This window comes from Sciurus carolinensis, chromosome 6, assembly GCF_902686445.1.
Source record: "Sciurus carolinensis chromosome 6, mSciCar1.2, whole genome shotgun sequence".
Classification (NCBI taxonomy): domain Eukaryota; kingdom Metazoa; phylum Chordata; class Mammalia; order Rodentia; family Sciuridae; genus Sciurus; species Sciurus carolinensis.
This window is the reverse complement of record NC_062218.1, coordinates 162,102,764-162,116,281: the sequence shown is the minus strand read 5'-3', so window position 1 is coordinate 162,116,281 and position 13,518 is coordinate 162,102,764. Positions and strand designations below refer to the sequence as shown.

At 42.1% G+C, this 13,518-nt stretch overlaps 1 protein-coding gene and 1 pseudogene across 1 annotated transcript; one reads left to right on the top strand and one right to left on the bottom strand.

The window, feature by feature from the left end:
• The first annotated feature begins 779 nt into the window (after positions 1–779).
• LOC124986464 (olfactory receptor 14C36-like) lies at positions 780–1,711 on the top strand (annotated as a pseudogene).
• Positions 1,712–10,502: 8,791 nt separating this feature from the next.
• On the bottom strand, positions 10,503–11,474 carry LOC124986463 (olfactory receptor 2H1-like). The gene has a single exon (XM_047554814.1). The coding sequence runs from the start codon at positions 11,472–11,474 to the stop codon at positions 10,503–10,505; it is 972 nt and encodes a 323-aa protein (XP_047410770.1).
• Between the last annotated feature and the right edge of the window lie 2,044 nt (positions 11,475–13,518).

The following is a 13,518-nucleotide window of genomic DNA, read 5'->3' as shown; positions in this document are numbered from 1 at the left end:
CATGTGGGGCAAACACATTTCCAAAGGAGCCCAGACAGACTCAGCAAGAAGGTCACTCTTAAAGAAAGAGTGTGATTAACATGGCCAGGTACTGAGGAGACGCTGCTTTGCCGAGGGCAGAGGAAATGATGATGTAGGTGACTAGAGATTGAGCTGCTCTGAGCTGCTTCGTAAGTGTTGCAATTATGGACACAACCTTACTTTAAAATATAGAGTCAACATGCCTTTAAAAGATTATGATGCCATTGAGAATATAATGGAAGGTGTCAACATGAATAAGGAAAATTATCTGAGATAAAAAACAATCAAATATCATGGAGTGAAAACACTGAGTAAAAACATTACTAACACTAGATAGAGTGGTAAAACATTCTTTTCATTTGTAATTTATGGAAGAGAATGAAGGTACCTAAATTACAGAGCATTGAAGAATGCACCTTAAGACCAGTGGCCCTGCAGGAGAGGAGGTGAGCAACCACTGGAAGTGCTCTGCATGGCAGCCTCTGGAGGTCAATGGAGGCATGATGGAGGAGCTGAGAACAGGTCCTGCAGGTCATGCCCAGGGACAAGGGCTACAGACCTCTGCATCTGCAGTAGGAGGTGCAATCTACTTAGAAACACTTAAAAAATCAGAAAACAAAGAGTGACCTTTCCTCTGCCAGAAAAGTAACTGCAAAGTACAAAAAACACTGGATGTGATATGTAGAGTAATTGCATTAATCACTCTTTGCTTCCCCTTTCACCTCTTTATATTCCCAGTCAACCAGAATTTCCAGAACATGGCAAATTCCACCATGGTAACAGAATTTCTCCTCCTGGGCTCTCCTGATGGCTGGAATATGAGTTTCCTCTATTTCACGGTATTCCTACTGACTTATCTGAGTACTTTGTTAGGGAACCTGCTCATTGGCACTGTCACCACTGCTGACCAGAACCTGCACACACCCATGTCCTTCTTCCTGAGGACCCTGTCCATCTTGGACATGTGCTTCATTTCCATCACTGTCCCCAATGCCTGTGTCAACTCTCTCACTGGCAACAGGACCATTTCAGTGACTGGTTGTGCAACCAAATCTTCTTGGTCCATATTTGTGCATGTGTTGAACTTCTTTTTCTCTCCATCATGGCTGGGGACCGCTATGTGGCCATCTGCCAGCCCCTCCAGTACCATCTCATCATGAACCCTCAGTTTTGTGTTCACATGACCCTGGCTTCCCTGCTGAGTGGTCTGGTTTATTCAGGTGTGCACACTGGAAACAGCTTCTGGCTGTCCTTCTGCCAGTCAAACATGGTCCATCCATTCTTCTGTGATGTCCCCTCTCTACTGAGGCTCTCCTGCTCTGACACCACCATTAACAAGGTCCTTATTCTTTTGTCTTCTGTGGTGCTCTGTGGTGGTTGCTTCGTTTTTATTACCATGTCATATATTCGCATATTTTCTACTGTGCTGAAATCTCCCAACAGAGCACCAGGGAAGGCCTTCTCCACCTGCACCCTTCATATCCTCATGGTGTCCGTCTTCCTCAGTTCTTGGACAGTTGTGTACCTGAGACCTTCAGCAAACTCTGATGCACTCCAGGACTTGATTCTCTGTGCCTTTTACACCATGGTTCCTCCTTTCTTGAATCCTCTCATCTACAGTCTCAGGAACAAAGAAGTAAAGGAAGCTGTGAGGAGAATCATGGGAAGACAGTTGCTCTCAGAGAAATGATAAAGACTGGTTTCAGCATTATCCTAATTTCACTGATTCACGTTCTAAATTAGGTACAATGCTCCTCATAGCTATACTTTACAAGTCACACCGCCTTCTCTAATGTCACCTATTTGGTCCTGGATACTTCATCTTAAGAAATATTTTTTTATTTACAACAACATTTCTATTTATCCTTCATAAAATGTATAATGTTACCAAATGCATATTTTAATGAATGAATATAATTAAAGTATTTACTGAAATATTTTAAAATTGTATATGTTTATGATTCACCAAACTGTTTGCAATAGCTCTGTCTCATAATGTCACACAGGGAAACTTCGCAAAGCAAACATGGAGACCACCTGCACTCATATCATTTGATCTCATTCAGTGGTCTTATTTGGTGATGAGTGAAGTAAATATGGAAAGTCTGTGGTACACATCTGTGTCAATTTAATTACATTGGAAATAAGCAAAAATCAAATCCTAAGGCAGTAGTTATCACCAAAATTATAGAGAGAATCACAGTAATAATTCTCTCCATCTGGAACATGGAAAAAGAAGAATCTGCTTGTCTGTGAAGTAAGCAGAGCGCTGTGGTTATGGCACCCTGCATCCTGACAGTCAAATCCACCCACTGGGGAAGAGCACCTGCCTTCCTCAGCCACATTGGTGGCCTACCTTCTATTACATCCATTAGTGACCCTGTGCCAGGGACCCAACCTCAGGGCTGAGGTGAAGGTCAGTTTTCTGACAGTTTTCCTCCCACTCATTTAATTCTGTAATATTTAAGAGATGTGTCATGTCTGATAAAGATGAGGAGATGGACTGCAATTGTCTGACCTCAGAGTCTCACCCATGTCAACTGTCTACTCTCTCTGGGACATCGTAAGGTAAACCTCTGTACTTCTCCCCTCACAAACTGTGGCAGTCTTTCAACCTTTTACACAGTTGATTTCTTTCAAAAACTTCAATGTCCTCACTGGCATTTGCTCTGCAAATCATTAATTGCAACTGACATATACTCACTGCCAATTTATCAAGGAAATCTAATATAGCAAAATAAGAACAAAAGAGTTCATACAAATCATTCAATGCATCAAATCCCAAATTCTGAGAAGAGTTTTGTTCACCAGTAAATAAATAGTGGACAAAAAATATAAATATATTTATTCCCTAGGAAAATACAAAAGCCTAAACTTGCATAATTAATGAAAAAATGTATTTCTTAATGTTTGCAGACAAGGGAATGCTTGCTTTAGGATCCAGTGATCTCCCCAGTGCTGGCTGATGCAGGAAGCCTTGACCTGCTATCACAGGATCCAACCCAGAACACAAGACCTGTCCACCAACTGTGTCCCATGGCTTCTGGTTCTCACTGCTCCATGTTCCCTGCTAGAGCAGAAGGGCCTTGAGAAAACCCCAGTGAGTTCTGCACACTCCACCTTGACATGCATTTCCTCTACAACTAAAGCTTGCTGAATCCTATTGAGTGGTGTTCAAAGTTTTTCATGAGATGAGGTGGCCAAGTAAATTATGTTTAAATTTAATGTATTAAGTTAGAAAGAAATTAAATTGCAAAACCAGTCCTATTGAGAGGTGTCCATCTTGATGAAAATTGTTGGATGTCTAACTTGTGTTTGAAGATGTTTTATACTAAAAAAGCTGGTGGCAAAGGAGATGCAAATAATTAAATATTGGTACAAAGATTTATGGAATCCCACATTTGATCTGAAAGAATGCACATCTCTTCCCCATGGTAAAAAAAGAAAGAAAGAAAGAAAGAAAGAAAGAAAGAAAGAAAGAAAGAAAGAAAGAAAGAAGAAAGAAGGAAGGAAGGAAGGAAGGAAGGAAGGAAGGAAGGAAGGAAGGAAGGAAGGAAGGAAGGAAGGAAGGAGAGAGAGAGAAGAAAAAGAAAGAAAGAAAGAAAGAAAGAAAGAATGAATCAGGTTAAAATAAAAAATCGATTGGAGCAGTAGCTAAGTATTCAGATATTTCTTTCACATATAAAATCAGGGATGATTTTAATCTATTTTCAGTTTGTGGTTCCATATTTAACTGAGATCTTTTCTGGGATCACCAAATTATTCAGAACACATTAAAGAAAATGAAAATATGAAAAATTATTCAGTTTAGCACACTAAATGGAGCCACGTCATGAAACATGAATTCCAGTTTCAGTAGCTGCACACCATATTCCAACTTGGTCATGTGAATGTAAGAGAATGAACTATTTGTGCATACACATCCATGTCCACATCAGAGTTGCCTCAGGTACATTCAGCAACTCATCCCTCACCGCTTCAGTTAATTAATGTACAGGTTAAATCTGATAATGAAATGAACAATGTTGATGAAATGATCTTCACTTTCAAACTAACCTTTATGAAGTGATTTTTACTCATTGATGTTCCTCTCTCCTTCACATGTACTATAAACAAAGAAAAAAACAGCATTTGCCACTGTGCCTCCTTTAAAATTCTTTTAGATTCACTGCAAATAGACTTACATTACTATACATCTGATAAGAATGGCAGCTTACTGATTCATTATCGATTTACCACTCTTTAACACACATGCTGTCTTAATTCACAAGCCAGCAAGTAGTCAATATGATCAAGTTTCTTTATTAAATTCTCTGCAACAGGCTGTAGCTCTAAGCTCAGTGGTAGAGCACTTGCCTAGCATGTGTGAAGCATTGGGTTCAATCCTTAGCACCACATAAAAATAAAAAAATAAAATATATGTATTGTGTCCATCTATAATTATATATAAATATGCATATATATTAAAAATTCTCTGTATCAAGGGACAATATCACCTTCACAGAAATGGATATGGAAAGATTTACTAAGAGTATGAATTTGGGGGACCTACATTTAAATGTTTTAAAACAGAGTGAAAATGTGAGATTATACTCCATTCACATATGATCTATCAAAATGTAGAAATGCATTCTACTTACATGTACAACTAATTTGACAAAGGAAATTAAAAGAATGAAAATTTTAAAAAATTCAATGCCCATTCATGATAAAAATCTTCAGAAAAGTAGTAAGAAAAGGACACTTTCTTAACTTTATAAAGAGTATCTACAAAAATAACCATGGTTAGAATTATATGAAAAAAAAAAGAATGATCAAAAACATCTGGCACCTTGGTGAAATTGGCCGTGTGAAGGCTGAGACTGGGGACCCCAGAGGCACAGGTCCTGGTTGGGATCTTGGGTGCAGGGGCAAGTCTTAGCAGCATGACTTCACAAGCCAGTTCCTAGGCGGGTTGACAGCAGGTGAGGTCACTGGGCCTGACTTACTGAATCAAACGAGTTTCCTGAGCTAATGCTCAAGTTACTCTGATGTTCCAGTTCCGTTTTCTGAGTAAGGACTTACAGGAGCCCAAATTGTGTTAGTGCATCTAGTGTACAAAGCCGGAGTGTAGAAAATGCCCAGGGATAGAAGAGGTCAATTCAGATATGCACCAGGATTTGCTGAATCATCTGTGCAGATCGATATTTACATCAAAGTCAATTCAAAGTCTTAGATTTTCTTTTAATTTTTTTGATATTATGAATGACAACTCAGTCTTTCAACATTTTAGAAAATGGAGACACGCCAACAGAAAAGTAGGATCAGAGTTTGTGGTGTGTTTCCACCTGATCCAGCAGCCAACCATGCTCAGGTCAAAGCACACAAGTCCCTTCTCTAATGTACCAATAGAAGTGCATTTCCTGTGAGAAAAAGTACTCATCCCCTGATTTCAAGATATTGATCCAATGCAATAGCATGGAAGACCATGGACTTCTGTAGGATGTAAGCAGAAGATTCCCCCTAAGACAGGTGTTCTTCCATCCTAGGAGTTTGATGCCATATCCAGAGTTTGCTCTGTCAAATGAGCACGAGTCCAGCTCTGTCTACTCCTGAGGGTATAAGGTTTACACTATTGGGAGCATCGGAACTCTGAATCATGGCATGTAGCACTTTTTGCTAACTTAGCAAGCCCTAATTAAACCTGGAATTGAATAGGATTTAGGACATAAGACAGGGTGGAGAACTTCCTTTCAGAAGTTAAACTGTTGGTTTTTAAACTGGGACTGAGGTTTCCTCCTCCCTGAGTCACATTGCTTATGATGAGAGTGGAAAATGAATTGCCAGTATCAGTCCTGGATGACTACAGGGTTTATGTGAATGTAAGAAGCCATCACAGGAATCCCCCGCCTGGCCTAGGAACAGGAACCACATTCTCTCAGGGGCTGGGATCACATACCAGTCCCTGTAGGAATGCAAATTATTTTTGGAAAAATACCTCTTTGGGATTGTGTGATAACACAGTTCAAACCTCACTTCCCAGAACTGGAGTTTTATTAGGTGGAAAGACTTACAGTAGAAAGATCAGTAAGCAGAAGTAAAGCTAAGCAGAAAACCAAAACTAATGAGTTTTGAGTAATGAGTTCACTAATGAGTTTGTGAGTAATGAGTTCACTAATGAGTTTACCACGAGGTTATCAGATGGAAGATTTGAAATTTCTACATCCATAGTCACATCCACAGTCTCTCCCAAAACTCAGTTTTTGTGAAAATCTGAATAAGTGACTAGGGTGTACAAAGTACCCCCTTGTTATTCAGCAGTCAAAATCTATTCTGTCTTTGGTCGGGGTCCAGCCCTAGCAGGGGTCAGGGGTCCTAGGTGGATGGGAGGCGTCAGCGTGGTGGAGAAACAGCAGACAGAGACACCAAGTGTTCTGAGGCTGAATCTGAATCTTTATTTTTCTGCCAGCCTTTTCATAAATATTTTTCTTTAGTAATGATTACATCATTTTACAGTTAGTTTAAAATAAGAAAAACCTTCAAAAGTATAATCCATGCTTCTTCTCAAAGTACACATCCCCTCTGTATGACAGCCCAGACCAAAACAACCTTATTTACCAGCTAGATTAGAACAACCTTGTCTCCCAGCTAAACTAAAACAACCTTGTCTCTCAGCTAAACTGAGGGCACCATGATCTGCCAGCCTTCAACCTTCAGAACAAACACGTCACTAGATTTTCTGAGAAACCACCCCCACCATGAACTCCACTGTTTAACAGGGAAAATTTTTTACTATTATTAAAGGGCAAAGAAATCAACTTATAGTTAATATTTAGTCTATTCCATTTCATATAATGGTAAACTACAATCTTATTCTGATTCTCAAAGAATTAGACTAAACATAGGAAAAACACAAATTATATTTATGACTAACCTAAATATTTTTATTATGTAAAGTATCTCTAGAATCAATTATTAAAACTAGGAAAGCAACAAAGGCTAAACACCGCATCCAAGCTCAGAGGAATGCTTCTTTATCCATCTATATTTAGAAATTATTATACCAAAGCAATCACAGGCTCCTTTTAACTTGAGCATAGCTACAATTTTTTTATTTTTATATATTTTATCTATGTATTACTGCTAAATTTTTATTGTGTACTATTTTGTGTCCCAATACAGTAAAACCTTCCCAATGTTTTTGCAATAAGTTTCTAATGATATATTGATTATTAATACTAAAAAGCAACTACACATGGAGACATGGTATGCCTGTGGCCCCCAAGAGGGAGGATGATCAACAGAACCGTGTCAAGTGTTGAGTCCTCTACTCCAACAGAACCGTGTCAAGTGTCGGATCCTCTACTCCAACAGAACTGTGTCAAGTGTCGGAGTGGCAGGAAATAGATGCGGCAGGCTTTCACTTAGTAGGACTTACAGAATTGTGGTCACTTCCATTTGTGGTATTTTTATCTAAAATGCTGTTTCAAGTTCGAGTGGAGTTACTTATGAAAAAAAATTCACCACTAAATCTTAGTAACAAATGGGTCTTGGTGGCACTCAAAGAGAAATAAGGACAAACACAACATTTGATTGACAGTTCTCAGCAGATTCTAAGTCAAATGAAGTCACATATTGTCTTTTTCATGGAGGAAGTAGGAGCACTAAGAACAGGAAAAGAGTGATGGGGAAGAAGAGCTCCAACTGGTAAAAATGCTGTCACACATCCAGAGTCTTAAACAGAAGCACAGAAAAGCAAAGAGCTAGGAAAAGCACAGAACACTCAGCTAAAGAACCATGAAGGGCAACCTCAGTAGGCTGGATGGTGCCCATCTGGAGTCTCAGGATCCAAGTAAAGCTTCCCTTTGGATGGGAGTAAACACTGGCTCCATGAGGTCTTTACTGTGTCTGAGTTCTCCCACCTGGGTAGCCTCCAGTCATTTCAAGAGTGATTGATTAGGTTTAATTGTGAAGGAGGATTCTACAGGGCACCCTTTGGGGATCTCACTGACACACTACCTAATAACAATTGATAAAGGCTCTTTCCCAGTGGACCCAAAGTCCATGTTCCTCTGCAGACTCTTCTAAAAGTGAGGTCTCTTACTGTGCCTAGTGTTCATCATTGTCAAGAAGTTTCAAAACCATCATATCCAAACTCCTTATTGTTTAACATCCATTCACTTCATTTGTATCCCTTCTCTTTGGGGTTAACTAGGAGCAAGTTAAAAAAGAATGATCGCCATCTTGAACAGTGGATGTGGACATCTCCCTGGAAGGATCCCCTGTTCCACTTTCCATGTGTCTTTCAGAAACATGTGGCCAAAGTTCATGGCCACAGGAGAAGCGCCATCAGCGCCCAGGCCTCCTGCTTCACACACCTCTATGGCAGCCTCACTGCAGGGAGCAGGAGGCTGCGTCAGCAAGCCCACCTTCACAGACACACTGGGCATGACCCACACTGACCTCAGAATCTCTTCCTTGTCCTTGGGTTGGCTCCTGCTGTCCTTGTGTTAGGATTCACCCATCAGTACCAACTTACAATCATGAGTTCCAACTGAGTGAACAAGTCTTCATGGATCCATGAAACCCAAGAGCCACAGCTTCACAGCACATTCTTCACTTGAACCAATATGCAAACTTTAATCCCTAGTGAATCAGAGATTGTGTTCCACTGGGAAAGGCCACTGCTGCCCTGCCAAAGCTATACAGGAGCTGTTAATGGTTGCCCTGCCTCTCAGAAAGATATCTCTTCTTCCAGGATGACTGTGCACTGAGGAAAATAAAATAATCAGAACTTTCAGGGCTCTCTGGCAAGGCTCTGAACTCTCACCAACTCAGGAGACCTGAAACGGTGTGTGGACAATCAGTTGAAATAAGAGGTTGTGAAATTATGTGATGGATTAACGTTCAACTCCTTGCACTCACAGATCTGGAACAAAGCACTGGACCAACATGCACAGCAACCTGTGGAACTCCTCCCTGGCTGCCCGGCCTGTGCATGAAGACCACCTGTTGGGAACTTCAGGCAGCACCTCCAGAACTACTTCCTCACACAACTCTGGTGAAGAAGGAGCAACACCTGACTCCCAGGAGGCTGCAGAGTGGGTGCCACCACCAAGTGTGTGAGGGACACGGTGCTCATTCTCACCACGTTCTCACTCAGCACTGCTGTCTGATGAAGACATCTAGGGGATGCCTGTGTACTCTCAGAAGCTTAACTGGGTGCCAAATATGGATTCATTGCATCAACAAATAGCACTTTTCTGGTCACTGGTGCACAGCTATTGACCCTGCCTTTTCTTTTTCCCGGTATAATTTAGTACAGAGCACCGGAAGCAGTCTTCTTTCAGATGGAAAGCCCAAGTAGACACCCTCAGTGTCCTAACTCAGAAACATATCAATATATCAGCATTGATTCATGATTTTTAGCAGTGACCTTGATCACCTACACCTTTACGAGACTTGCAATGGGTCAAAACAGGACACTGAATGGACCAACCAAGGAGCAACTGCTCTTGACTGTCTGGCAATCATTTGTGTGTCAGAGCCTGGATAAAATTCAACAGAGCTCAAGAGTCTTACACATCAGGGAAACAGCTAGGGATATGGTGGTCTGGGTCATGAGAGTTGCCCTCTCACATGAAGAACAAGTTGTTGCATCTGGTCTCCTCTATAACTGAAAAGAGCCATGCTGGCCAGGAGTCCCCTCTGAATTTTGAAGACAACCTACTAGTTACAGGGGTGAGCTGATTCAGCCCATTTACCAGGTGGCCATGAAGCCTCTGACTCTGTGAGGAGGAGAGCAAAGCAGGTTCTGCCACAAGTCCAAGGTGCCACACAAACTTCTCAGTCACTTGGTCCCCATGCTCCAGTAGATCCAGATGTGTCTGAAGTGACAGTGGCTTCCAGGGACACAGCTCAGAACATTTGGTAGGCCAGTACAGGTGAAGAACAGTACAGACCCTTGGAATTTTAGAGCAGATTTTTGTCATATTCTGTGGATACACTTCTGTTTTTTAATTGGAATCTATTAATTAATTTAACATATAGCAAAAAATGCAAGCAGAATCACTTCTTTGTGCACCAGCTAGCTTTCTTACATCAAATTAAAAAGGAAAAGCTTCACATATACTAAGCACAAGGAATCCCCGCAGACTATTTCCATCTCTCAGCTAGTAAATAAGTCATGGTGGGATTCTAACTCCAGAATGTTCAGTGCATATTTGTGATGTTGTGTTAGCAATAACATATTCCTCAAAATTCAATCAGATAGGTCGTGTTCAGTTTTCTCTTAGCACATAAAATTTGAACATTTTTTGTGTGCCATACACTGGTATTACTTTGTACATATAGTTAAAATGATGACTTATGAAATCATAGAGGTAAACGATAAGATATAATCGACAGTGTGTGAGCTAAAGCCACCTCATATTTCAGAGACTCCCTTTAGAAATAAATGTGCCTGTCCATGACTGAGCTTCCTTTTGGATTCAAATCCTCCCTTATTTGCTTTTCCATAGGCTGACCCACTTTCTCATCAGTCTCAGCCAAGCATCCTTTACCTCTTTGTTCCTCAGTGTGTAGACAAGAGGGTTCAACAGGGGTGTAACCACAGTGTAGAAGAAGGTGAAAAACTTTCCATTCTTTGAAGCAAAGTTGCTCTTAGGGTCAGTGTACACCATGGCCACTGTCCCATAAAACATGAAGACCACGAGGAGGTGGGAAGAGCAGGTAGCAGTGACTTTCTTCCTTCCCTCCTCTGACTTCATGTTCCTCACAGCCTGAGCTATGCAGCCATAGGAAGCCAGGATGAGTCCCACAGGCACCATGGTGAAGATGACAGTGGTGATGGTCATCTGCCACTCATTGACAGAGGTGTCTCCACAGGCCAGGCGTAGGAGGACGGGCACCTCACACAGAAAGCCATTCAGGAGGTGATGGGGGCAGAAAGGAAGCTGGAAGATGGTGGAAGACTCGACCAGAGACACTATCAGGCCAGAGAGCCAGGCTAAGAAAACCAGCTTCCAACAGAGTGGACGGTGCATGAGGGCAGTGTAGCGCAGTGGCTGGCAGACAGCAACGTAGCGGTCAATGGCCATTTGCACCAGCAGCACACCTTCTGTAGCTCCCACACAGAGGAACACACACAGCTGGATGACACACCCTGTGTGGGTGATGCTCTTGTCTGACCCCCACAGGTGGACCAGCATCTGGGGCACAGAGGCTGAGGTGAGGCAGAGATCCAAGAAGGAGAGGTTGCTAAGGAAGAAGTACATGGGGGTGTGGAGACGGGGGTCCACACAGGACAGCAGGATGATGCTGGAGTTGCCAAGGATGCTCATGGTGAACAAGAAGATCACAACCCAGAAGAGAGTCCTTTCCAGCTGGGGCCACTCAGAGATCCCGAGCAGGATGAAGCCAACTGGGAAGGTCTGGTTGGTCCTTCCTGTGGTTTTTGGCATCAGGTTCCACATAATGATAAAGAAGATTTTGTGTACAAATTTTGAGAAAGACTCTACTGGAATTAATTTGAGAGGACAAGCACTGTTGTTTGAACAACAGGATGCAATGACTGTCCTATACACGTCTGCTGTTTAGACCAAAGGGGTTTTGCAGTATGTCTTGCAATTGCTCTGTAAACTCTGCAACCTTGGCATTCCCAGCAGAAAAACTCACACAGTCACTTAGAATACTTACATGCTCCTTCCAGATTATACTTTCAGTCATGTTTATATACATGGAATTAAAAGCTGAAAAAAGTGTTATCTTTCATTTATCTACATGTTTTTCTCCAAAAGAAGCGGATATTATTGTGCATTATTTGGTAATATTACTAGCAATTCATAGGATGGAGAGTATCCCAGAGCCAACAGTCATGTGCCCTCAGTGTAACCTTCAGTAAGTGAGACTTTGGACTGTGTATCGTTCTCTGAGTGACTGAAGAAATACTTTGGCATAGAAGACATAATGTTTAAAGAGCACAGACCAGTTGAGCCCACTTCCTTTGCCTTCACGAACTTAAATTAAGGAAGGAAACAAGCCTAGCAACCCCATCTCTGCTCTTACCTGATCAGTGGCTACAACAACCCCCGCCTCAGAGGATTCTCTTCCAGAAGAAGGGGGAACACAGGGTAGCAGCCCTGCTGCCTGTCAGCACAAAGCACTGAGAGTCACAGGACTGGTGGGACTGAAATCACCATCACTACTAATTTGCCCCACATGTGTCCATCATTGTGATCCTCAAAACCATCTGGGCATGAAGAATAAATACCAAGAGATTACCTTCACTGAAAAATAGAGCTGGGTTGGGCACGGTGGACATGCTTGTAACCTCAGTGGCCCAGGAGGCTGAGGTAGGAGGATCATGAGTTCAAAGCCAGCCTCAGTAATTTAGTGAGTCCCTAAACAACTCGGTGAGTCCCTGTTTCCAAATAAAAAATTAGGAAGGACTGGGAATGTGGTTCAGTGCCTAAGTTCCCCTGGGTTCAATCCCCAGTATCAAAGAGAGAGAGAGAGAGACATGGATCTAAGTGAGAAGTTCATGAAATGGCTATTATTTAAACATTGCTTCTTGGGAAGGTGAAAAAGCTTTGGTAGACACATTGGTTAGATAATACTCACTGGGACACTGGACTTAGCAGACAGTGCACCAGAATACTGATTTTTTTTTTTTCTCTTCCCACAAAGGAAGAAAACTTCAAAAGAAATCAAGAACATGAGAGGCACAAGACACCAAACCTCCGTTAGGGGAAAGGAAATTGGAGGTGTTCATTTGGAAATTAAGCTTCGAATGTGGCCAAATGGTGTAAAAACTTGTGGAACACTCTGGGGACCTGTCTCCATTCATTAGAAATCGACCCTCTTGAGCCAGGTGCTTTGCTGTGAAGCCCATGGGGAAATAAGTGAATAGATGAAGAAATCGATCACAGGGTCTGGTGTCTTCAGACAATGTGCTTCATAAAGGAAAACAAGGCCAGTTACTATGACTGAGGGTGGCCGTGGAGGAGCAAGAAGCAGAGGATGACCGTGTACTGCAGGAGAAACCAGAAGCCAGGGCTGAGCAGGCAGGGCTGGATGGCAGAGCGGAGCGCAAGTGGCCTGTGGCTGAGCTCCTCCTCTGCTGAGGAGCCCACCGCCTCGCCCGGGACTGCCCCGCGCAGAGTGGCCTGACGAAGTCCCTTTCTCCCTTACTCCCTGGTTCCCCGGTGGAGGAATTTCACCTGACCGCTTACCTCCTTCGACTCAGAGTGCAGTGCTGCGAGAACCGCTGGCATTCGGACAGAAGCCGGCAGGTTATCCCCCGGATTTTGACTTTTGGAATGATACCCACAGGTTCTGGTTCTTCATACATAAGGACGACAATAAGTCTAGGTCAATGATATTGCATGGTTACTTTGTTTAAAATTGCATTGAATTATATTTGTAAAATTATGTATACTTTGCAGTATGAATGAATTTTGTGAATATGATAAAGACATATAAAAAGAAGCAATAAAAGCAACTCTAATCCCACTATGA

Coding starts and splice junctions, on each gene's coding strand:
- LOC124986463 (XM_047554814.1), bottom strand. CDS start 11,474: ATGTGGAACCTGATGCCAAAAACCACAGGAAGGACCAACCAGACCTTC.